Genomic DNA, 23855 nt, shown 5'->3' with positions numbered 1-23855 from the left:
CCTCGTCTGATCCGGAGGCTGTGGCACCCGAACGCTTCACAAACGAAACCAGAATCATACAGGCCTATCTCCCTACTTAACAGCGATCTAAATATACTAGCAAACATTTTCGCAGAGAAACTCAATTTGGTGATTCCCCAAATGATTTTGATGAAACCAGTGGGATTTGTTAAGGGTCGTAAGGCCACAAGCCATATCATAAAGCTTTTATCTGCTATGTGCTTGGGTCAACAACAAGGGATACCAGCGCTAGCTATCGGATTTGACTCTGAAAAAGAATCGACAGAGTGTCCTGGCCATATATGTTTTCTGTGTTGCATAGGTATGGTTTTGAGGGAGAGTTTATAAATTATATTCAGTTATTATATGAGTCCCCCACGTCCCAGATTATAGAAAATGGCACATGCTCCGAGAAGGTACATATCCAAAGGGGGGGTCCATCAGGGTTGCCCTATGTCCCCTCTACTGTACATTCTTACTATAGATCCGCTTTTATGTAAGATTATGGACCACCCAAATTTATGAGGGTTTGAGAAAGTGCAATAGATATTCAAAGTGGCTGCGTTTGCAGACGATGTTCTCATGTTCCTGACGAGACATCATACTTCATTGGGGCATCTGCTGATTACACAGGAGATGTTTGGCTCCTTTGCAGGGCTCAAAATCAATAGACATAAATCCGCAGCAATGGATATTACCAACACTGTCCAATCAAGCTGGGAGGGTCCATTCCCGCTCCGATGAACTCCAGGTGTCATTAAGTATCTGGAGGTTAAGATCCAGATGTTTCTGGACACTATTTATCAGTTGAATATTACCCCCTTAAGTAAATACATGCTAGAAGCCCTACATAGATATAATTGTGATGGAGAAGGTACAGAGAAGGGCTACCAAAATGATAAGGGCAATGGAACAGCTCCCCTATGAGGAACAGCTCCCCTATGAGGAAAGACTAAAGAGGTTAGGACTTTTCAGCTTGGAGAAGAGACGGCTGAGGGGGATAAGATAGAGATGTTTAAAATTATGAGAGGTCTAGAACGGGTAGATGTGAATCGGTTATTTACTCTTTCGGATAGTAGAAAGACTAGGGGGCACTCCATGAAGTAAGCATGGGGCATATTTAAAACTAATCGGAGAAAGTTCTTTTTTACTCAACGCACAATTAAACTCTGGAATTTGTTGCCAGAGGATGTGGTTAGTGCAGTTAGTATAGCTGTGTTTAAAAAAGGATTGGATAAGTTCTTGGAGGAGAAGTCCATTACCTGCTATTAAGTTCACTTAGAGAATAGCCACTGCCATTAGCAATGGTAACATGGAATAGACTTAGTTTTTTGGGTACTTGCCAGGTTCTTATGGCCTGGATTGGCCACTGTTGGAAACAGGATGCTGGGCTTGATGGACCCTTGGTCTGACCCAGTATGGCATTTTCTTATGTTCTTATAGATGGCAGGGCCTACCACTGTCTTTAAAAGGACAGGTCCATCTATACCAAATGGTAATTTTACCTAAATGGTTGTACGTTTTACAAATGTTTCCTCTCTGACTTAATACAAGAGACGTTCAAATTATTAATAAAGCGTTTCATTCTTTTTTATGGGGGGGTGGGGGGAAGAAAGCCCGGATCCCCTTAAAGATGCTACAATAACCAGGAAAGGCAGGAGATTTGGGGTGCCCCGACCTGGTTACTTATAATGTGGCTTGTAACTTAACATTTATAAGTGATTGGGTATTCGAATCCTCCCAAAAATGTACATTTTCTACCTTACCGACTCCTAACCGCCTGGTATGGGGTACCCCTCCTTGAATAATACCCTCTTAAATACGGAGTCGAGGTAGGTTCCATGCACGCTAAAAGTCCAGCTCCTTGTCACAATGTGTCGTAGAACTTGGGCACACTTATGCAAGGGGCTTGAGCAGCCGCAAGGGGTTACACCTCTATTGGAGGTTATATTGTCATTGTTATATTCTTCAAACTCCACACATTGAAGAGAATCAAACCTCTATTACACACCTCTGACTTCCGAACCGTACTGCAGGCCATGATCCTATCCAAATTGGACTACTGCAACGCTATCCTTATAGGCCTTCCAAAAAACACCCTTCAACCGTTGCAGCTCCTACAGAACGCCGCCGCCCGCATTCTCACAAACACTCACCGTCATGACCATATCACCCCAGTCCTTCAATCCCTACACTGGCTTCCAATAACATCCAGAATAATCTACAAATCCCTTACACTCATACACAAAGCCATTCACAACCAAAATATGCACTGGTTCCCTGAAAATCTCCATCTCCACACCCCTACTAGACCAACCAGAAAGCAGCATCAAGCCAAACTCCTGACACCCTCCCCCAAAATCATCAAACACACCACAATCAGAGAAAGATCATTCATCATAGCAGGCACCTCCCACTGGAACAAAATGCCACCCCACTTACGCCAGGAACCTTGCCATAAAAGATTCAAACAGAATCTTAAAACCTGGCTCTTCAAACTTGCATACCCTGACTAACCGAGTACTCCAAAGACACGCCCTTTCAGACTGACATGCCTCTACACTTCTTAATAATTCCCCAACCCCCCCCCTCTTCTCATCCCCGCCTCCTCATACATCCCGGTTCCCACTCCTACCACCCTCCCCTCTTCCCTCTACACCGCCTACATCCTGCCACCCTGTTAATAGTTAAAATTTCTCTCTTCCTATGCTCTCCTTTAGAGCTATTTATTTACCCATTTCTCCTCTCGAATTATTTATTTAACCATTCTTCTCAAGTTGATTTAGTTATCTGTCTCGTTACTATACTTTAAATTATTGTAAAGCTTGTTGCTATGTTACGTTAAATTGTGAACCGAGGTGATGTTTCTAACGTGCCCCGGTATATAAAAAATCTTTAAATAAATAAAATAAAATATTGATCTTGGTTAATAACTCATATTTCACTCCAAGCATGGGGGACACTCCATTTCGGAGATGGCATAATGAAGGCTTACGCTATTTGTATCAACTGATTCAACCCCAAACTGGGGTAGTATATAGCTTTGCTGAGCTCCAACGGCAGTTCCACCTTCCACACACGGATTTCTGTGCCTTCTTACAAATTCAGCATTTTATGCAGACCTCCGCTAAGCATTGGCAGACGACTAGTACAACGGACCGGTTACAAAATATTATATCTAGTAAGTCTACGAGAGGCCCGAACATCTCCTCTTTTTACAAAGAACTGGAGGCTTGCTTTATCGGTACGAATTTGCACGCACTTTTTCACAAATAGTCTTCCTGGGCTGATTTTTCATTAGCTTATGAGGGGTTCCTGGGAGCCTTTTCCTAAATTTCCAATATAACCATTAATGAAGACTTGCGGGAAACTCAGTATAAGTTTTTGTGGCAAGGGTTTATCCCTCCTACCCAAGCTTTTAAACTTCGCCACTGCGAATCCCCTACATGCCAAAAATGCGGCATGGCGCCAGAGTCTTTCTATCATGTTTTTTGGGAATGCCTACTCATACAGACATTTTGGGAAGACATACGGGGGTTTTGCTCGATATTATGGCAAAGTTCAATCCCGATGGACCCTGGATTGTGGCTGTTTGGGGCTCAGACAACGCTACCTAGTACTAGTTCACAACTTTTATGACTCTTTATCTCCAAAGCGGCAGTGGTGGGGAAGAAAGCTATCCTCACTAAATGGCTAGATGACAAAGCCCCTGATAGAGATCAATGGTTTAAACAGATGCTACGTCTGTGTACTCACAAACAATACACATTACAGCACCAACAATCCTCACAAACGATAGAGCACGTGGATGTATGGGCCAATTTTCTCATCTACATTAACCCTACTGTCAACACACACTCAGGGAGATGGAGGGGAAGAGAGGATGGTTAACGGGGCTTACCCCTTGCCACTTTCTCTCTCCTAGTTCACATAGTACACACGGTTCAACTGTGACTTTTATTATAATTACATCACATACTCCTACACAATCCTTACCATACTACCCACCACACTTGGGGGGGGGGGGGGGGGGGAATACCGGAATAGTGAGATTATGAACATGAAGTATCAGTAACTGGCTTCTCGAAGGGTGACATCAACTTTCTACTATTAGTTAAATGATCTCTGTTTAGATGCAAGTTTGATTTGCGGGACTGCCTTTACAGACCTGCTAACTCTGTTGATGCTTGTATGTATCTGACCCAATTGTATTTGACTCTATACTCAATCCTACAGCCCTACATAAGGTTGAAGTTTTGGAGGCTCCACGCCATTGTTCATTTGTTCATCTTGTTCATATTGCTCATATGTTATTTGTTTTATTTAAAAAACCTAATATTTATTTGAAAAACCTAATATTATTTGACACCTCCCCCCAGGATGTTTTTTTCTTTGTCTTTTTTTTACAATGTATAAAGTATGATGTATAAATCTTATCTGCTCTACTTAGTTTATCTATATTGTACCCCTTGTCACCCCTTTTACTGCCGCTCGTTTCACTTTTCTATCTCCCCCCCCATTGCTGTTTTCAATTGTTTTTAAATGCTCAATTCTGTTTTTGCTTTCCCCCTGTACTCCTTCTGTTGTATTTAGCCAATAACACTTCCCATGTGTAACTATCTTTATAACATCTACATATATTGTTTTGTATATCCTGTATATATCTTGTACATATCCAGTAGACTCAGCTTTGTACCCTGGGCCACCGACTATGGTCCACCACTATAGCAGCCCCAGCCCCCAGTTCTGTTCCTATCAGCTTCCTACTTTCCCTTTCCTTCTTGCTGCTGCTCTCTCTTTTCTCTTCTCTTCTCCTCTGCTCCCGCTCCCCCTTCCTGTTATTTGTATTTCACTCCTTTTTTAACAGTTACATTGTAAACCGGCATGATGTACCCACGAATGTCGGTATAGAAAAGTCAACAAACAAAAAAATAAATAAATAATACAACAACCAAAAAAAAAAAAAGGAAGTAATTCCATATGCAACTCATTAGCACATAAACAGGGTCATTCATCAAAATGCATTAAGCCATTATCACGGGTGTTAAGGCCCTAATACCCACAATAAGGCCCTAACGCATACGTTATTTATCACATTGCACGATGCAAATGCAAATTCTTAAAATTTAGGAAAAGGGAAGGAGTTTGGGCAAGCTTTATGAAAATGAGGTGAATTAACACAGCGTGCAATAGCATAACACACATTGTCGCATGTTTTTAATGCTAGAAATAACCCTAGTAGAGAGTACATCAAGCTAGGGCACGAGAACATTGTAGATATGTCATCTTTGTATGCCTTTCCTCACTCCAAATCCAACAAAACCTTCACTGATATGTACTGCGCTGTTCATATGTCTCACTGTCCCTGTAAAACTGGCCCCAAAACCATGGACCACTACCAAAACCTCACCTCGAGTTACTAGCTGGCCCTCCTATAGTGATTTAGATAGTTGACTTATACGAGAGCCTTATAAAGAGTCTCTCTCTCTCTAGCCAGGAGCAGCCCAAAAATAAGAAAATGCCTGTCTGGGCACTTCATAAGCTGCGAAGTGAAAATATCACAGGTGCAATAAAATGCCTATGCAAAGCACAAAAATTGTGCACCATGCGTTAACTCCAAAATTATCCTAACCATGACCCTTTTCCTTATCACAGACATTATCCATGCAAAATTTATAGCATTTTGATGAACCTAGACCAAAGTGAGCTAAAAATTAGCTCATGTTTTTACTTCTCACTTAGCACACTTTATTATATCTGCCTATAAATGGATCTCCTTTTCTCTCTTATATTGAAAATGAGATTATCATGCTAACTCTCCCCAAATTGCTCAAATACTTTGTTATTCTCTGAATGTTCACTTATAGGGAGAACAGCTCAGAGTGGGATAACTGAATATTTGAGTTACAAAGAGTCTAGTTTCTATTCTATTGGACAAATAATTTAACTTCTCTTATAAGGTTCCCTCCTGTTTCTTTGGAATTTTTTGCTCTCGTCCACATGCTTTCTTCCTCCTACTTTATTATATTTTGAAGGCTATATATAGATAGCCATTGGTTTTTCTCTTGTTTTGCATTTTTCTAAAATGTAAGCAAAAAATGAATTATGCAGAAACTTGTTTAGATATTTTGTTATATATTATAAAGATTATTGCCTTGCACAAGATATCGCTGGGTTCGTCTTCCAGATCCTCTTATTCTTCAATGCTCAATAAAAATTACAAAAACAAGTGTTTTAATAGATTCTCAAATCAGTAACTGAGTGAAAACTGAAATTTTGTTTTGTTTTTCTGTTAAAAAGGTCTGATCACTGTGGACTCTACTAAAACAGCAAAAAAAATGGAAGGAAAACATTCCCCAACTATATAGCTAACCTTGAAAAAAATAACAGCTATTCCCTAGCCATGCAGGTTTCATTAATCATATAGATACAAATAATTGTTTTGATTATAGTACAGAACTCTTACATACACGATTACTGAGTATGGTATGCACAAAGTATAAAGATTAAAGGTAGGGCTAAAAAGCAACATTTTAGACATGGGTAGGTAACTCTGGCCCTCACGTTCACAAGTCAGTCAGGTCTTCAGGATTTCCACAATTAATATGAATGAGATGTATCTGCATGAAGTGAAGGCACTGCATACAAACATATCTTATGGATATTCAGTGTGGACATCCTGAAAACTTAACCAGTGAGCAACACAAAAGGATAGTATTTGACCATCCTTGTTTTAGACAACACCATGGGCCAAATGTATGAAATGTTTTCCACATAGACATAAAATGGGGGATAGAGGGGAAATCTCTATAAATAAGGCTCTATGTTCTCTGATATTAGGAAATATAAAATTTTTAATTTCCTTGCGTAAATGGTAGTACATGTTAAAAATGCCTTAAATATCATTTCTCTTTTTCCTCAAGTAACCTTGCTATGCCTTACTGTGCTTACCTGCTCTGTTCCTTTAAAACTGAAGCTTGTAGGAAATTGGGATGTAAGTATTCGAGATGCTAACCCTGGCTGGTCACCATAGAAAAGCCATGGAAGATTTGGTCGCCTACAAAACAAATCCACATGGGAGTAACATATTGGCATAGTTCTTTAGTTTATATCCAAATAATATTGAAATATTAGAAACTGCAAAGGAGAATAAAAAAGAAAGACAATGTAACATACCAGAATGAAATTGAATGAACAAATCCCAGTCCCGCAGTACTTGTGAAGATATTCTGAAACAGACTACATGCATCATCAATGGACGTGCTTAATGAATTCATGTTCATCACACACATATTCCCAAGGGCTTGGCAAGATGTTAGATTGGAATACAACTGCACATAAAAATGTTTTAAAAAATTGTCAGTATCTTAAAAATGAAGAAACTAGAATTTTTAAACCTAAACCTCTTCACTTATATTACTAATATCCAATCAAGATCAGCCTTCATGCTATGTTTATATATGGTTCCTGAAAGGACATTATTAGCCTTGTTAAAAGTTAAGTCATGTTCACTGTGACTCACAGAGACACACAGAGAAATATGAAAACACATCAACAAGAAAAAGCAAAAAAAATATTACATTGCACTATTAGGAAATGCTTGTAAGAAATGTGACTTTGTACTTCCATTTTTTGCTTCTTGCTCACTGATACAAACTGTAAATTGCCATTAGATTTTGCTACATTTCTCACTACTACTTGCACAAAATTTTCCATGCTTTTGTTTTTACATTTTTTCATAAACTGAAATGAATCAATGAAAATCAAATGCAATGCCATCTTTAGTAGGTCAAGTGGGTAAGCAGTCAGATCAGACTTCTTAACTTTACTTTGCCAGGTCTTTATTAAAAGTTTTTAATCCATCATCACAGTATCAACTTCATAAAATGGAAAAGGATCCTTTAAGTGCCTCTGTAGCTCAACCCTATTTTTATTGCACCAGGTTCTAATGCCACACTCACCATATCTTTTTTTATCATTTTCTGATTCAGAGCAGAAAAGGCAGGTGGACTAGATTGTCCATTCCACTCTAAGGAAAATCTGTTTACCTTCTTCCAGCAAGTCTTTCTAGACTTGTTCTGGGACATAAAGGAGATACCCCTAAAAGGGGCTCCCTCCTCACCCCAGTACTGCATTTCTGATTATGAAATGCTTCATTCCAGTGTTTCCCAACCCTCTCCTGCAGGCACACCTAACCAGTCCAGTTTTCAGGATATCCGTAAGAATATGCATGAGATAAATCTGCAAACCCTGGGATTCTCTTAACTTTGTTATATCTACAAGAGGGGGTATAACCCTGAGCCTAAGCAGTAAGGAGGAGTTCTTTATGAAAGAACTACATTTGGAATTCAAGGGAACAAGACCTGTTTAGGGGGGTTTCTGCTGAATTCCTGAAAGGTTTTCTGGTTTTCCCAATCCAGAAGTGGCCTTATTTGTCTTGCCAGGGTGATGGATTGCCAAGTTACAACTTCTAGACACCAATAACTAGTTTCTCCTCAAGAAGCTCTACGAGAAAGTATGGACACAGCCAATTGTAAGATACAGTTTTCTAACCATATTGGGTTATGTATGCAAGAGTGGGATATGGTGGAGTAGGTTAAATGAGGAAGGAAGGAGACGTCTGTTATTCTAAACACCTTTTACTGAACTCTTTGTATGTCAAGTAATACTTGGTTTGGGTTTTTTTTATGTTCTAAAATCCTGTTATAAACAGTTTATAGGGTATTTGGTAAGCTAACCAAATTGGTAGTGCGGTAATAATGGGAGATTTCAATTACCCTAATATTGACTGGGTAAATGTATCATCGGGACATGCTAGAGAGATAAAGTTCCTGGATGGAATAAATGACAGTTTTATGGAGCAATTGTTCAGGAACCAACAAGAGAGGGAGCAATTTTAGATCTAATTATCAGTGGAGCACAGGATTTGGTGAGAGAGGTAAAGGTGGTGGAGCCGCTTGGCAAAAGTGATCATAATATGATCAAATTTGATCTTACTCAAAATATTGGTAGAACACAGCAGAGCTTTTCTTGCTTAGAAAATATAGTAACCCTGAATAAAACAAGTATAATAAAAACTGAAAAACGTTTAGAACAAGTGGAGGTATTTCAACAAAAACATGTTAGATCTGAGTTGATAAATGATAAGAAAATTGAATATCTGGAAAATTCAATTGAATACTTGAATCTTTCTAAATTTTCCAATGATTAGGTTATCAGCAGCTAAGGAAATGTTTAATAGATATCTAGTGAATGTTTTGAAGATGCAAGAAAAGAATTTACCAATAACTTCAATAATTTATTCTTTACCTGTAAAACCTGTTCCTGGTAACTTAAAGGAACAAGGAGTAACTGAGAATTCAATTGGTGTCTTTGAGGTTTTAGAGATATCAACTGATACGGTAATAAAAACAAGGGCCTCTATGTTAGTATCCTTTAGTTTTACAACTGATAGGGACTCTGTCCTAAGATTATTTTTGAAACAGAGACACCAATTATTTTTAGGACAAAAGATTTGGATACACCCGGATCTGTCTAGGTCAACGCAGATCAGAAGGAAAAGTTTCTTGAACCTTAGATCTGATGTAGAAGCAATTGCTGCTAAAATGATTGTAAAGTTTCCTTGTCGATGTGAGATCTTTTTTTCAAACCACAAATATGTTTTTTATGAAGTATCTCAGCTCCACAAGTTCTTGAGCTCCCACACCCCAGTTAGTACAGATTAGCGGTTAGAAGCATGTACTCAGTTAAGACTCAGTGTACTCTCCTTTCCTTTGGATAAACAGTTTAGTTTATATCTGATGGACCGCTTGATTTTTGCCATAAATAGCTTGTGGATTTCCTACAATAAGAACAGGCAATTTATTTCAGGGTAGTGGTTATTACAGAATTATGTAATTGCTTTAAATGCCTGTATTCAAATTTATAATGTACTGTTATAATATTTTAAAAGCTGAATAAAAATAAAATTAAAAAAATTTTTGAATTAATGACTGGAAGGGGGACAATAAGCAAATCCACAGCTCTCGTGCTAAACTTTCAAAAGGGAAACTTTGATAAAATGAGAAAAATAGTTAGAAAAAAAACAAAGGCGCAGCTACAAAGGTAAAAAGTGTGCAAGAGGCGTGGACATTGTTAAAAAATACCATCCTAGAAGCACAGTCCAGATGTATTCCACACATTAAGAAAGGTGGAAAGAAGGGAAAACGATCACGGCACGGTTAAAAGGTGAGGTGAAAGAGGCTATTTTAGCCAAAAGATCTTCATTCAAAAATTGGAAGAAGAATCCAACAGAAGAAAATAAGATAATGCATAAGCGTTGGCAAGTTAAATGTAAGGCATTGATAAGAGAGGATAAGAAAGAATTTGAAAAGAAGTTGGCCATAGAGGCAAAAACTCACAGTAAAAACTTTAAATATATCCGAAGCAGAAAGCCTGTGAGGGAGTAGGTTGGACCGTTAGATGATCGAGGGGTTAAAGGGGCAATTAGAGAAGATAAGGCGATCACGGAAAATTAAATGATTTTTTTACTTCAGTGCTTACTGAAGAGGATGTTGGGGAGATATCCGTATCAGAGATGGTTTTCATGGGTAATGATTCAGATGGACTGAACCAAATCACGGTGAACCTAGAAGATGTGGTAGGCCTGATTGACAAATTGAAGAGTAGTAAATCACCTGGACCAGATGGTTTACACCCCAGGGTTCTGAAGGAACTCAAAAATGAAATTTCAGAACTATTAGTAAAAGTTTGTAACCTATCATTAAAATCATCCATTGACCCTGAAGACTGGAGGGTGGCTAATGTAACCCCAATATTAAAGAAGGGCTCCAGGGGCAATCCAGGAAACTACAGACCAGTTAACCTGACTTCACAGTGCCAGGAAAAATAGTAGAAAGTGTTCTAAATATCAAAATCACAGAACATATAGAGCAACATGGTTTAATGGAACAAAGACAGCATGGCTTTACCTAAGGCAAGTATTGCTTCACAAATCTGCTTCACATTTTTGAAGGAGTTAATAAACATGTAAAAAAAGGTGAACCAGTAGATGTTGTGTATTTGTCAAACGCCTTCTGAAAATCCAAAGTTCTTCATGAGAGGCTTCTAGGAAAAGTAAAAAGTCATAGGATAGGTGGCGATGTCCTTTTGTGGATTACAAACTGGCTAAAAGACAGGGAACAGAGAGTAGGATTAAATGGACAATTTTCTCAGTGGAAGGGAGTGGGCAGTGGAGTGCCTCAGGGATCTGTATTGGGACCCGTACATTTCAATATATTTACAAATTATCTGGAAAGAAATATGACAAGTGAGGTAGTCAAATTTGCAGATGATACAAATTTGTTCAGAGTAGTTAAATTACAACAAATTGTGATAAATTGCAGGAAAACCTTCTGAGACTGGAAAATTGGATATCCAAATGGCAGATGAAATTTAATGTGGATAAGTACAAGGTGATGCATATAGGGAAAAGTAACCCATGCTATAGTTATACAGTGATAGGTTCCATATTAGGAGCTACCACCCAAGAAAGAGATCTAGGCGTCATAGTGGATAACACATTGAAATCATCGATTCAGTGTGCTGCGGCAGTCAAAAAAGGAAACAGAATGTTGGGAAATATTAGAAAGGGAATGGTGAATAAAACGGAAAATGTCATAATGCCTCTATCGCTGCATGATGAGACCACACCTTGAATACTGTGTACAATTCTGTTCGCCACATCTCAAAAAAGATATAGTTGTGATGAAGAAGGTACAGAGAAAGGTGACCAAAATGATAAAGGGAATGGAACAGCTCCCCTATAAGGAAAGACTAAAGAGGTTAGGACTTTTCAGCTTGGAGAAGAGACGGCTGAGGGGGGATATGATAGAGGTATTTAAAATCATGAGAGGTCTAGAACGGGTTAATGTGAATCAGTTATTTACTCTTTTGGATAATAGAACGACTAGAGGGCACTCCTTGAATAGCATGTGGCACATTTAAAACTAATCGGAGACAGTTCTTTTTCACTCAACGCACAATTAAACTCTGGAATTTGTTGCCAGAGGATGTGGTTAGTGCAGTTAGTGTAGCTGGGTTTAAAAAAGGTTTGGATAAGTTCTTGGAGGAGAAGTCCATTACCTGCTATTAATCAAGTTGACCTAGAAAACAGCCACTGCTGTTACTAGCAACAGTAGCATGGAATAGACTTAGGGGCAGATTTTAAAAGCCCTACGCGTGTAAATCCAGCTGGATTTACACATGTAGGGGGGTTACGAGCGTAAATCCAGCTGGATTTACGCATGTAGGGGGGTTACGCGCGCCAAACCTAATTTGCATAGACCCGGCGACGCACAAGTCCCAGGACGCGCGTTATGTCCCGGGGCTTTGTGAAAGGGGCGGGGGCGAGACCGAGGCCTCTGGTAGGGCTGGGTGGCAGGTTAGGTAGGGGAAGGGAGGGGAAAGTGGGAGGGGCGGAAGGAAAGTTCCCTCTCAGTCGGCTCCGATTTCGGAGCCAACTCGGAGGGAACAGGGAAAGCCATCGGGACTCCCCTAGGGCTCGGCGTGCGCAAGGTGCACAAGTGTGCACCCCCTTGCGCGCGCCGACCCCAGATTTTATAAACATGCGCGCAGCTGCATAGGTATTAAAATCCGGCCCTTAGTTTTTGGGTACTTGCCAGGTTCTTATGGCCTGGACTGGCCATTGTTGGAAACAGGATGCTGGGCTTGATGGACCCTTGGCCTGACCCAGTATGGCATGTTCTTATGTTCTTAAGTTAAAAAAAAAAAAAAAAGATACAGTTTTCTTTTTTGGGATAATCCTTAACTTGATGGACTCAGTGCTCATGAAGGAGTAATACCTGGGTTATTATGGGATGCAGACTTGACATCTTGTGTTTCTAGAACTCCTTTTGCTTATCTTGATTCTAAAGCATACAGTGGTCATTGTAGGGCTTTAAAGGAGTAGAAGACTAACCTAGTGATTAGAGCAGTGGGACAATTCAGGGAAACCGGTGTTCAAATCCCACTGCTGCTCCTTGTGAGCTTGGGCAAGTCATTTCATCCTCCATTATTTCAGGTACAAACTTAGGCCTGGATGCACTAAGCCAGTTCAACAGCCCTTGTTAATTGTAACTGCAGCTCTTCAGCACGTTTATTTATGTTCGTTGTTGTATTCATCGCACCCCTGTTTTTATGTAAACCGACATGATGTGAATTTTTTCATGAATGCCGATATAAAAAAACCTTAAATAAATAAATAAAATGATGTTTTTAGGGAGAGGGGCCCCACTATCACAGGGGCCCCTCCCCAGAAAAAACATCACGGCTGTATCATCACATTGTTTTGTCTTGCGGAAAAACACAAGCCAAAACAATGCGGCATCGTGCCACACTGGGTCAGACCAAGGAGACATCAAGCCCAGTGTCTCTATGAATTTCCCATCCTCCAGGTTATTAAGGATCAGCTTCATCATCCATTCCATCCAGGTCCCTATTGGGAAGAGTGGATGCCAATCTAGGTGTACTTCGACTCTTAACTGCAGCACCAGGCATGCAGGAGGTCACCACCTACAATTCTGATCTGGCAAGATTGGTCAGTGTCGAGGATTGAACCTGCAGAAAGGATTACAATCCTTGAAAAAATTCCACCCTGGAGATGCTGCAAATCAAGTTAGGAATCTTAATTTAAGAATACTGAATTTCCCTAAGACCAAACTTGCATCTCCATTGGATCTATTCAAAAGTTATCTTTCAGATAACTTATCTCAAAATCTTATACCTGTTAGCTCAAAATCTTATTATGTTCCTCAATCACAACAAATAGAAACGCAGGGTCAAGGTAGAATACCTGAAGCTGATATAAATCTTACTCAATTTCTGGAGAGTTCATTTGAAATGAATGTAGAAAATAGAGCTACTTTAATAGTGCAATTTGCCTTTCAGTCAGAAAGGGATTCAGTATTGAGAATGTTCTTCAGATATAAGAATATTAATTTTTATGGACAATATATCAGGATATTTTCCTGTTATTGCCCGCTCAACAGTATTGAGAAGAAAGAAATTTATATCCATGAGACAAGAAGTCATTGGTAGAGGGGCAAAATTTCTTTTAAGGTTCCCCTGTCATTGCTTGATTATACATCAGGAAGCAAAATATCTGTTCAATTCACCGGAACCACTTAGATCTTATTTGGACTCCCATTCCTAGCACCTCCATTGACTGGAAAAAAATTTTTGGATGGTTGTAACAGTGATTTTCGAAGACTTAATTTCTTTCTTTGTTAACTGCTTCATTTAGATTGCTGTTAAACTTTAATTGGTACTCCATTTTCCTATATTTGGTTAATTGAAAATAACAGAAATAATAATATATATGAATAAGTTGTATTTGAAGAAATTTCTTATTCTGTAAGAATTGACCTTTATTAAGATGTTAAATGCTATAAAAATAAAAGAAAAACAAAAACAAGAAAAAGAAAAAATTCCACCCAAGAAAAGGCAGAAGAATCCATGCCAAAACCAGAAAGCGCCTGCCCTGTGCCCACTGAACTACCCTCCCTTGCTGACAAACCAGTTAAGGGAGTTCCAAGGTTATGTGCCCCTTCTGACACATCTTTATTCCAGGCCCTCATCAGGCTGGAAAGAACCGGACTTAGTAAAATCAGACGAAGACAATTCTTCCTGAGCCTCCAAGCAGCGCTGGCACAAGTAAGAAGGAAGGCCAGACTGAGATGCCCAAATGCGATAAGCAGCATAGAGGCTAAGGCGCTTAAGTTTCTTAGTTATAGGCGCAACAGTCTGACAGAATGCTTATCAGGCGACTGATAGATGTGCATCCAGCTGAATTCATGCTATAAAAATTAGACATCCAAAATTTAGATAACCAAAATTTAATCATACAAGCCTGTGCCTCAATGAATGCCCAAAAACTGAGCACCCTTAATGCGGCCCAGATTGTGCATACAGGAAAACGAGCGCCTAAATTAAACGCCACTACCAAGTGGACTCTCAAGCAGGCATCCAACTAAATGTCCAAAAACTGGGCACTCAGCTGGATGCACTCACACAAACCTAATGTACTGAAGAAGGCAGACTAACACACAGGAAAACGTGTGAAAATGCCACCACAGCCTAAAACACAGCACACAGAGAAAAGCCTAATAGCGAGGCCTAACCCAAAAGAGCTGCTCAATCTGCCTGGTTCCCCACATCCCTTAAGCTCCTCCAGAGGCAGGAACATATGTTGGATCAGCGCACCAAGCATGAAGACCGGAAGAAGGAGGAAGCCCTACCAAAAAACCCTCCTCTTTTTTTAATTTTTTTTTTAAGCTTTACCTGAGCTCAGCTCATCTTGGCTGAGTACAGAGTCGATCCCCAGCTGCGGGGGGAGAGGGTATATACCATCAACGCCACGCTCAGCTTCCTGCACCCACTGCCTTTTAACTGTTAACAGCTAAGTCCACGTAGGCTGAAAAACCAACTACCGGACCAAGGACCTCATCTGAGGGACCACAGAAATCACCGCAGGAATTCTCAACTGGGAGAGGGACCATTTGGTATCACCACAGGAGAGTGTGGCAAATCCCCAGTAGGGAGATGCAGGCCCACCATCTACTGGAGACGGAGAATACTGGTGGGCTAATGTCACTGCAGGGGTATATATATATACTGTGATGTCAGCTTTGTTCCACCTCCATCTGCTGGCAGAAGCGCATAACTCATTGGTTCTGGATTCATCCGTCTGGAAGCTAAGAAATTTTAAATCTAAAAAACTAGACATACTTTTTATACTCAGTAATCAGAGCTGGTAATGAGATTTCAGTTTGTGAGAGACACAATATCACGTCATCTGCATACAGAGATATCTTAAACACCTCCCTACTCACCTTTATACCCACCACACCTTCAGCTCTATGGATCTGTGTGGCAAACGGCTCCGTTGGAAGGGCAAAGAGCAAAGGGAAGAGGAGACATCCCTGCCTCGAATCTCTCCTCAAATGAAAATTATCCAAAAATCCCCCATTAACTCAAACTCTTGCTTCTGTTGCTTCATATATCTTGAAATATTTCTCACATCTCAGCCTTCTGCAAAACACTAAAAAGGTATGGCCAATGGACACGATCAAATGCTTTCTCAGCATCAACAGTTAAGAGTAATGATGGAACTTTCTCTTTTTGGGCAACATAAATCATGTTAAAAACCCATTGAATGTAATTAGCTGTGTACCTTCCCGGATAAACCCCTAGTAGTCCTCATACACCAAATCTGGGATAGCCAAAATTTTAGCTGTTAGAATAGTGAGGTTAACAATTTTATTTCCACATTTAATAATGACATTGGTCTGTGAGAAGCACAAACCATCTGGCTGAGCGTCAGAGGCCGGTTCACAGCTGAAAGAAGACACCAGGAAGCTTCTGGCTGTGCAATAGTGATTTATTTACAGTGAAAAGTGATGTTCAACACAAAAGGGCATCCAGCCTTCACTTCAGAATAACAGTACACTTTAAAGTAACCCAAGACTGAATAGTTCCCAGTTCAAGAAAGGAGCACACTCAAGTCCAAACAGTCCTTACATAAGTTCACCCACGTCACAGGTAAAAGGTCCAGGCGTATGGGAACTCCTGCTCTCTTCCAGGGGCTCCGCTAAGCTGTCTATGCCCTTAGGTTTTATTTTCCAGGGCTGGGTTCTGCCCTCCTCCCATAATCCCTTGTAGTGCGCCCAAGTTTAAGGAGGACCAGGCAGGTTACCAGAGCCTGATCCATTAAGGTAGATTGAGGGAGTTGTCTACACACTCCCTCACACCTTCTTATTCCTACCCTCTTTAGGAATCACAACTATACATTCTGCCCTCATTGAAGGCACTAGCCTATTGCCCAGCAAGAGGACATTGAACAAATTCCTCAAGGGACCCACCAGTAAACCATCAAATTGCTTATAAAAACTCACTGTATAACTATCCAACCCAGGAGCTTTATCCACCTTCAAACTTTTAATCCAGTAGGAGCACAGAGGAGAGGAGAGGATCACCTTACTGGTGGATGAAAGGAATCAGTAAGTTTTTGCTTAGGACATTTTCTTTTTTTAAAAGTATTGGGGTGAAGTTAACTATTTGGGAATATTATTCAGTGTGTTTGTGCTTTTAATAGTCAGTAAGGCAGCGAACAAAACAGAAGTTAGAAGTTAAATAATCAGTCAGTAAGGCAGCTAGTAAGCAGTACCAACATTTGTTAATCAAGAGAGCAGTGAGTCACTCTGGCTGACTAACTGAAGTGTTAAGATTGTGTGTTTGATTTGATTAGGTACCATTATTTGTTAATCGGAACAGAAGTGAGTCACTCAGGACAACTAAATGTGGTGTAAATCTCCAAAGGGATTGTTTTGCACTAATTTACCTTAGAAGCACAATATATATTGCAAGGGAAGAGCTCAGTAACCCACAATCCAGTGGGAGCACTGAGAAGAGAGGATCACCTTGCTGGTGGCTGAAAGGAATCAGTAAGTTTTTGCTTGGGACATTTTCTTTTTTAAAAGTTTTGGGGCGAAGTTAACTATTTGGCAATATTATTTAGTGTGTTTGTATTTTTAAATAGTCAGTAAGGCAGCTAGTAAGCAGTAGTTAGTGTGTGTATATATTAAAAAACAAAAAAGAAAAAAGTAGCCAGAAGCTAGAAATAAGCTAAGAGCAGTGTATACCTAAGTAAAAAGGTTGAAAAGTTCAGTTCAGTTACTCACCTTGGAAAGGTGTTGAGGTAGTGTGATTTGGTTTGATTAGGTATCAACATTTGTTAATCAAGAGAGCAGTGAGTCACTCTGGCTGATTACCTGAAGTTAGACTGTTTGATGAGACCTTTAGGGACATAGTAGCCAAGTCCCAACATCAGACTGGCAGCCCTGGGGCTGCCTTGGAGGAAGGTCTCATGATTGGAGACCATCAACCTGGTGCAGCAGGAAAGGATCCTGAAGCAAGGACCTGCTCTCCAGGTGATGCACTGTCCTTTCGCACTGAGGATATCTCCCCAAGGCCTACTGCCCAGGAGGGAAGGGTTAGGTCTGCCATCATAGTTGGAGATTCGATTATTAGGAATGTAGACAGCTGGGTGGCTGGTAGACGTGAGGATCGCCAGGTAACATGCCTACCTGGTGCGAAGATGGCGGACCTCACGCGTCACGTAGATAGGATTTTAGATAGTTCTGGGGAGGAGCCGGCTGTCGTGGTACATGTGGCACCACAACATAGGAAAATGTGGGAGGGAGGTTCTGGAAGCCAAATTTAGGCTCTTAGGTAGAAAGCTTAAATCCAGAACCTCCAGGGTAGCATTCTCTGAAATGCTCCCTGTTCCACGCACAGGTCCCCAGAGGCAGGCAGAGCTCCGGAGTCGCAATGCGTGGAAGAGACGATGGTGCAAGGAAGAGGGATTCAGTTTTGTTAGGAACTGGGGAACCTTTTGGGGAAAAGGGGGGAGTCTCTTCCGAAGGGATGGGCTCCACCTTCACCAGGGTGGAACCAGACTGCTGTCTCTAACCTTTAAAAAGGAGATAGAGCAGCTTTTAAACTAGAACAAAGGGGAAAGCCGACAGTCGCTCAGTGTTCAGAGAGAGGTATCTTCAAAAGATACTAATGATGCATTAGAATTAGGGCATCCCGTCAGTGAGGTTCCAATAATAAGAAAAGTAGTCCAAGTGCCTGTAACTAAAAACTCACCTAAGCTAAAAAATTCTAACTTATCCCTATCAATTAAAAAGCAGAATGAAAATACAAACAAAAAACAAACTTTGAAATTTATTTATTTATTATTTATTTATTTAAAAACTTTTATATACCGGCGTTAGTGGGGACATCACACCGGTTCACATATTAACAGCAGAGCAGAAAATTACATTATAACAGGGCAAAGGAACTTGGGAGGGGAGAACGAGAGAGAAGCATAGAAGGATAGAGAACAAGCCGCAGGGGCATTAAACAAGAAATTACAACAGTTTACAGTATTAGTGGTATTATATACATGGGATTGTATACAGAATTAGTGGTATTATATACATCAGTGAATTAGGTATTATATATGTTTGTATGCTAATGCCAGAAGTCTAAGAAGTAAGATGGGAGAATTAGAATGTATAGCAGTGAACGATACCAAAATAAGTCTGCACTTTAATAATATAACTAGAGAGATTTATCAATTACTATACCAAACAAACTCCACTTAGAATCACCTCTTGTAGAATAGTTTCACCATAATCTTTATGCATGTAAATTCAAATTTCCTAGTCTCCCATTATGGGTTGATCACTAATTTAGTATCTTTATTTAAATTATTTATTCGAACATGTACACAAAAAAGTTTTTTTTTTAAGAAGGAAGGGAAAGTTTCATACTTAATGCTCTTTTACCCCAACAACTGGGTGATACATTTGTATTGTAATCATTAACGATCCACCTCCAACCACATTTTTTCGTTTTTTCAATCTTGTGTCTCTAAAGTGTTATCTCTAAAGCAATCACTTCTAATGTCCCAATTTGAACTATGAAGTAAGCATTTGAACCGACTTATCTGTTTGATAATGATAGCCCAACATGGCCGTGTTTCAGATCCCAACGGATCTTTCCTCAGAGGATGTTCACGTCTTCAAAATGTCAGTATTTCAGTATTTCAGCGTGGAAATATGATAATGTGAAGTATTGATATCTTGTTTTCTGTGACGCAGAATTTCGCCCTTGAAGAAGGACTGAACATGGGTCCGAAACATTGTGCAATGTCGGGCAAGTTTCAGCAATATGAATAAGTGACGTATTGCTGATTTAACTAAGGGCATCAGAGCTTGACAAAGATCAGATACGGGAAGAGAAAAAAAGCACGTATGGAATACGGCGATATACAGATAAGTTTGGTTAATAACTCTAATCCACATTTACAAAAAAGTTTTATCATCACCGGGTGTTTTAATTGCATTAAGAACAATACAAAAAATGAAATGGACTGACCTATGATTATATAGAAGGCAGAGTGACATGGGTAAAAATTTACCACACTATGATGCCTAGTATGAAGGTCAATGAATCTTACGTCCAAAAATTTGTGTTGGAATAAGGAAGTGTGTCCGTGATAACTGTGAGTATTTCAGCGTGTCATTATTCAAAGGAACTTTCTCCTAGACCATCGGCTTATCCTCAAACTATTCAACGTCTTCAAATCTCAACAAAGCTACAAGCCATTCTCACCAGTTCATGTTAAAGCCACTGTTGCTGACAGATCTTAAGTACTATTGAATATCTCCCAAACCATCCAATCAGAGATCAAATTTTAGTTACGTCAACCCGAACTTTCAAACTAGCAAACCCCAATCTAGTTCTTCATTAAGAACTCCTGGTGCTTGTCCGTAGTGTAAAAATCTAAAAAGCTTCTCGCCGGTTTAATATAGCTGTGCGATTATCCCCTCACAGAGATAATTGGATCTGATTCAAAATCGTCCATCTTATTTGACAAAACGCATGTTGTTTTGTACACAATGTGAAACTATCGGGGCAGTTAATGTTTCCGTGTGTAATTTAGATTTATGTTCATTAAGCTTGATTCTGATTTTACAAGTGGTTCTGCCTATATTCACTTTCGGACACGAACAAATTAAGGCATACACTACATGATCTGAATTGCATGTGGTCTCAGTCTTACGTACCACTTTATATCCAGTGGTTGGAGCAATCCAAAATGGACCATCAATACTGTTGCTACAATGTGTACACTGACCACATTTATGATGACCAAGATCTGATCTCTGCACATTAAAACAAGGTTGGGCATGAATTAATTTGTCTCTAATATTAGGACCCCTTGTAGTCACAATTAACGGGGGTTCCTTGAGCGTGTCATGCAGGGCTAAAATGTGCCAGTGATGACAAATAGATGATGCAATGGTAGCAGTTGCTTCTGTCTGTTTAAGTACACAAACCAAATGTGGATCTTGGTTTTTAGGCTTGTATTGAAGAAGAGCCTGTCTATCTGAATATTTGGCCCACTTATAGGCCTGTTTGATCACTTTTTTAGGGTACCCCGTTCTAAAAATATATCACGCAAAATTGATGCCTGAATTTCAAACTCTCATGTACTGGAACAAATGCATTTAATGCGAAAAAACTGACTGGTGGGTAATCCACATTTAAAGTAATAAGGACGGTGACTGTGAAACTTCAAAAGATTATTCTTATCAGTCGGCTTGCGGTATATCGATGTCATTAATTCACCATTCTCTAATCGTATCAGCACATCAAGAAACGACATCTGTTGGTCAGACCATTGCATTGTAAACTGAAGATATTAATTCTTCGTGTTATATTTTGTATATAACAAGTGTACATATTTCTCCCTCGAATCCCAATTCATATCTTATCCCCCTGTGTCTGTTTGCACCCTCCCCCTGCCCCCCCATTTGTCTCGACTACCCCCCTCCATCCCTCCCTTTAGTTATTTAGTTATTTATTCTGTTACTGCGTTTATGTTATACACCGTTCTCTGTAAAGGCTACACCTATATATCTTTTGTTGTAAGTTACTTGTAAACCGGCATGATGTGCAAACGGTTGCCGGTATATAAAATTAAATAAATAAATAAATAAATATTCCAACTGCAAAATATCAGACATTCATTTGTGCTCTTCTATATAAAAAAAAATGTCTATGTAGCGACACCAAATTCAATATCTTTCCACCATTCTGATTTATAAACAATCTCTTCCTCGAACTGTGCCATATAAAGATTGGCTGTCGTAGGGGCTAATGGAGGACCCCATAGGAATGCCATGGATTTATAAATAAATCTCTGATTCAAACATGAAATAGTTGTTGAATAATACAGTTTCCAAGAGCTGTAAAATGACACTGGTAGGTATCAGCTGATGCCCTGTTCTATTTACTAAACATTGCTGTATAGCATTAAATGCTTGTTGTTGAGGTATATTAGTGTATAATGTGGATACATCCATTGTGACTAGCCAATAATCAACATCATGTTCCATGGTTATTCCCTGGAGTCTCTGCAAAAAATGAATCGTATCTTTAGTGTAAGATGTTTTCAAAACATGATTGTAAGATCTTGTCTATCAATATTGCCGGTGCCTCTGATACTGATTCATTGAGTGATACGAAAGGTTGAATCTGAGGATTCAAGATATCCTTGTGGATTTTAGGAAGTGAATATATAACTGGCATCCGAGGATGTTCTGCCACCAAAAATGTTCTCTCTTTATCAGTCAAACCTTGAGCTTCTTCCACAATGCTTTTTAATGAATTCGATAATGAATCAGTGGGATCCATAGATAATCTATGATAAAATTTATCATCGTTTAAATGATGAAACATGGCCTCATCGTATTTGATCTTATCCTGAAGCACTACCGCTCCGCCTTTATCAGCGGGTTTAATAATAAGTTGTGTACTTTTTTCCCCAAGGTGGTCAGTGCCATTCTTAAAGGTCGTGTCAAATTATCTCGTCATCGATGACTGCCAGTTTCATAATCTCGCAAATCCCGTAAGACAAGTTGTTCAAATGTCTTAACATATGGGTCTACAGGCCCCGTAAGATTCCATCTTGACCGAGGATGAACAATAGAAATAGCTTGAGTCCCACTCTTATCCTCTTTAGAGAAAAAGAGTTTTAGATTTAATTTCCGGATGAATCAATGTAAAGCAATTCTTGCATCAAAAGGGGAGTGGATCGATGTCGGAACGAAGGATGACCCATGTTCTAATAATTCTACCTGTGCTGATGAAAGGGTGGTTGATGATAAATTTACCACTGCTGACCCCGTTTGTATCCCATCCTAGTGTTTCTGCTGGGGTGTACTGTCTCTTCTGATTCCTTGTATTGTCATTGACCTCGATGCTGAGATTGAATAGAAGTTGTTCCCCTTTTGGGTAAAAAAAATCACGTGGTTACTGTTCCTTTTGCTGGGATTCATAATTATCCATTTCTTCGGGTCCGCTAGAATTATCATCCGATGAAAAGTTAAACTTGACTTTCCTCTGTGAGCTTTGTTCATTTTTGATACCCCACCAATAATAAAATCGATCAAGTTTATAATCTGTTTGGTCCCTCTTAAATTTGTTGATTTTTGTTTCTTTAATGGAATTTTAGATTTCTCCAGCACTGACTGATGATCTCTTATTTTTCTTCAAATTGGTTAAGTTTCAATTCTCGTTTAATGTGATCCATCTGTTCCTGTATTTGAGTTGTTAACTCTCCAGTGAATTTCTTAACCTGACCAATAATGAAGATGTTGAATAGATTGAGGATAAGCCGATGGTCTAGGAGAAAAGTTCCTTTGAATATTGATGCACTGAAATACCGACATTTTGAAGGAGTGAACATCCCCTGAGGAAAGATCCGTTGGGATCTGAATCGCGGCCACGTTGGGCTATCATTATCAAACAGATAAGTCGGTTTAAATACTTACTTCATAGTTCAAATTGGGACATTAGAAGCGGTTGCTTTAGAGATAAAACTTTAGAGACACAAGATTGAAGTAGCTTTGATAATATTTTTAAAGAAAAGTTTTTCACGCAATACACACAAAAAAACGAAAAATGTGGTTCGAGGTGGATCGTTAATGATTACATGTTGCGTCCATCGGTCGCAGATGGCTGCAACCGCTCTGCTCACCTCTCTTCTACCCTTTTCCTCCTCCCTGGGAAGGATGGTTGCCTCCAGTGTGGATTGCCGAAACCCTCGGCGTCTCCAAAGCAGCATGGGCGTCCCCGTCCACCATGCTTCTTCCTGAGTCCTTCTAGGCGGGTGCGCACGCCGCCTATGCTTTTGAACACGTCATGGCAGGAACCTCGGGGGTGTCCCCACCGCATTGACGACAGTACCTCCGGGTATT

The 23855-nt window shown here is 39.7% G+C and overlaps 1 protein-coding gene across 1 annotated transcript in view; it reads right to left on the bottom strand.

Annotated features, from left to right (window-relative positions):
• The window catches only part of TMEM67 (transmembrane protein 67), a 624701-nt gene that overhangs the window by 503226 nt on the left and 97620 nt on the right, over window positions 1–23855 (bottom strand). The window contains 2 exon segments of the mRNA XM_029591688.1: window positions 6952–7057; window positions 7177–7331. Coding sequence (XP_029447548.1) covers window positions 6952–7057; window positions 7177–7331 — 261 coding nt within the window.

Source organism: Rhinatrema bivittatum, chromosome 2, assembly GCF_901001135.1.
Source record: "Rhinatrema bivittatum chromosome 2, aRhiBiv1.1, whole genome shotgun sequence".
NCBI lineage: Eukaryota > Metazoa > Chordata > Amphibia > Gymnophiona > Rhinatrematidae > Rhinatrema > Rhinatrema bivittatum.
Note: the sequence above shows the minus strand (reverse complement) of the source record. Positions and strands in the feature narration are given on the sequence as shown.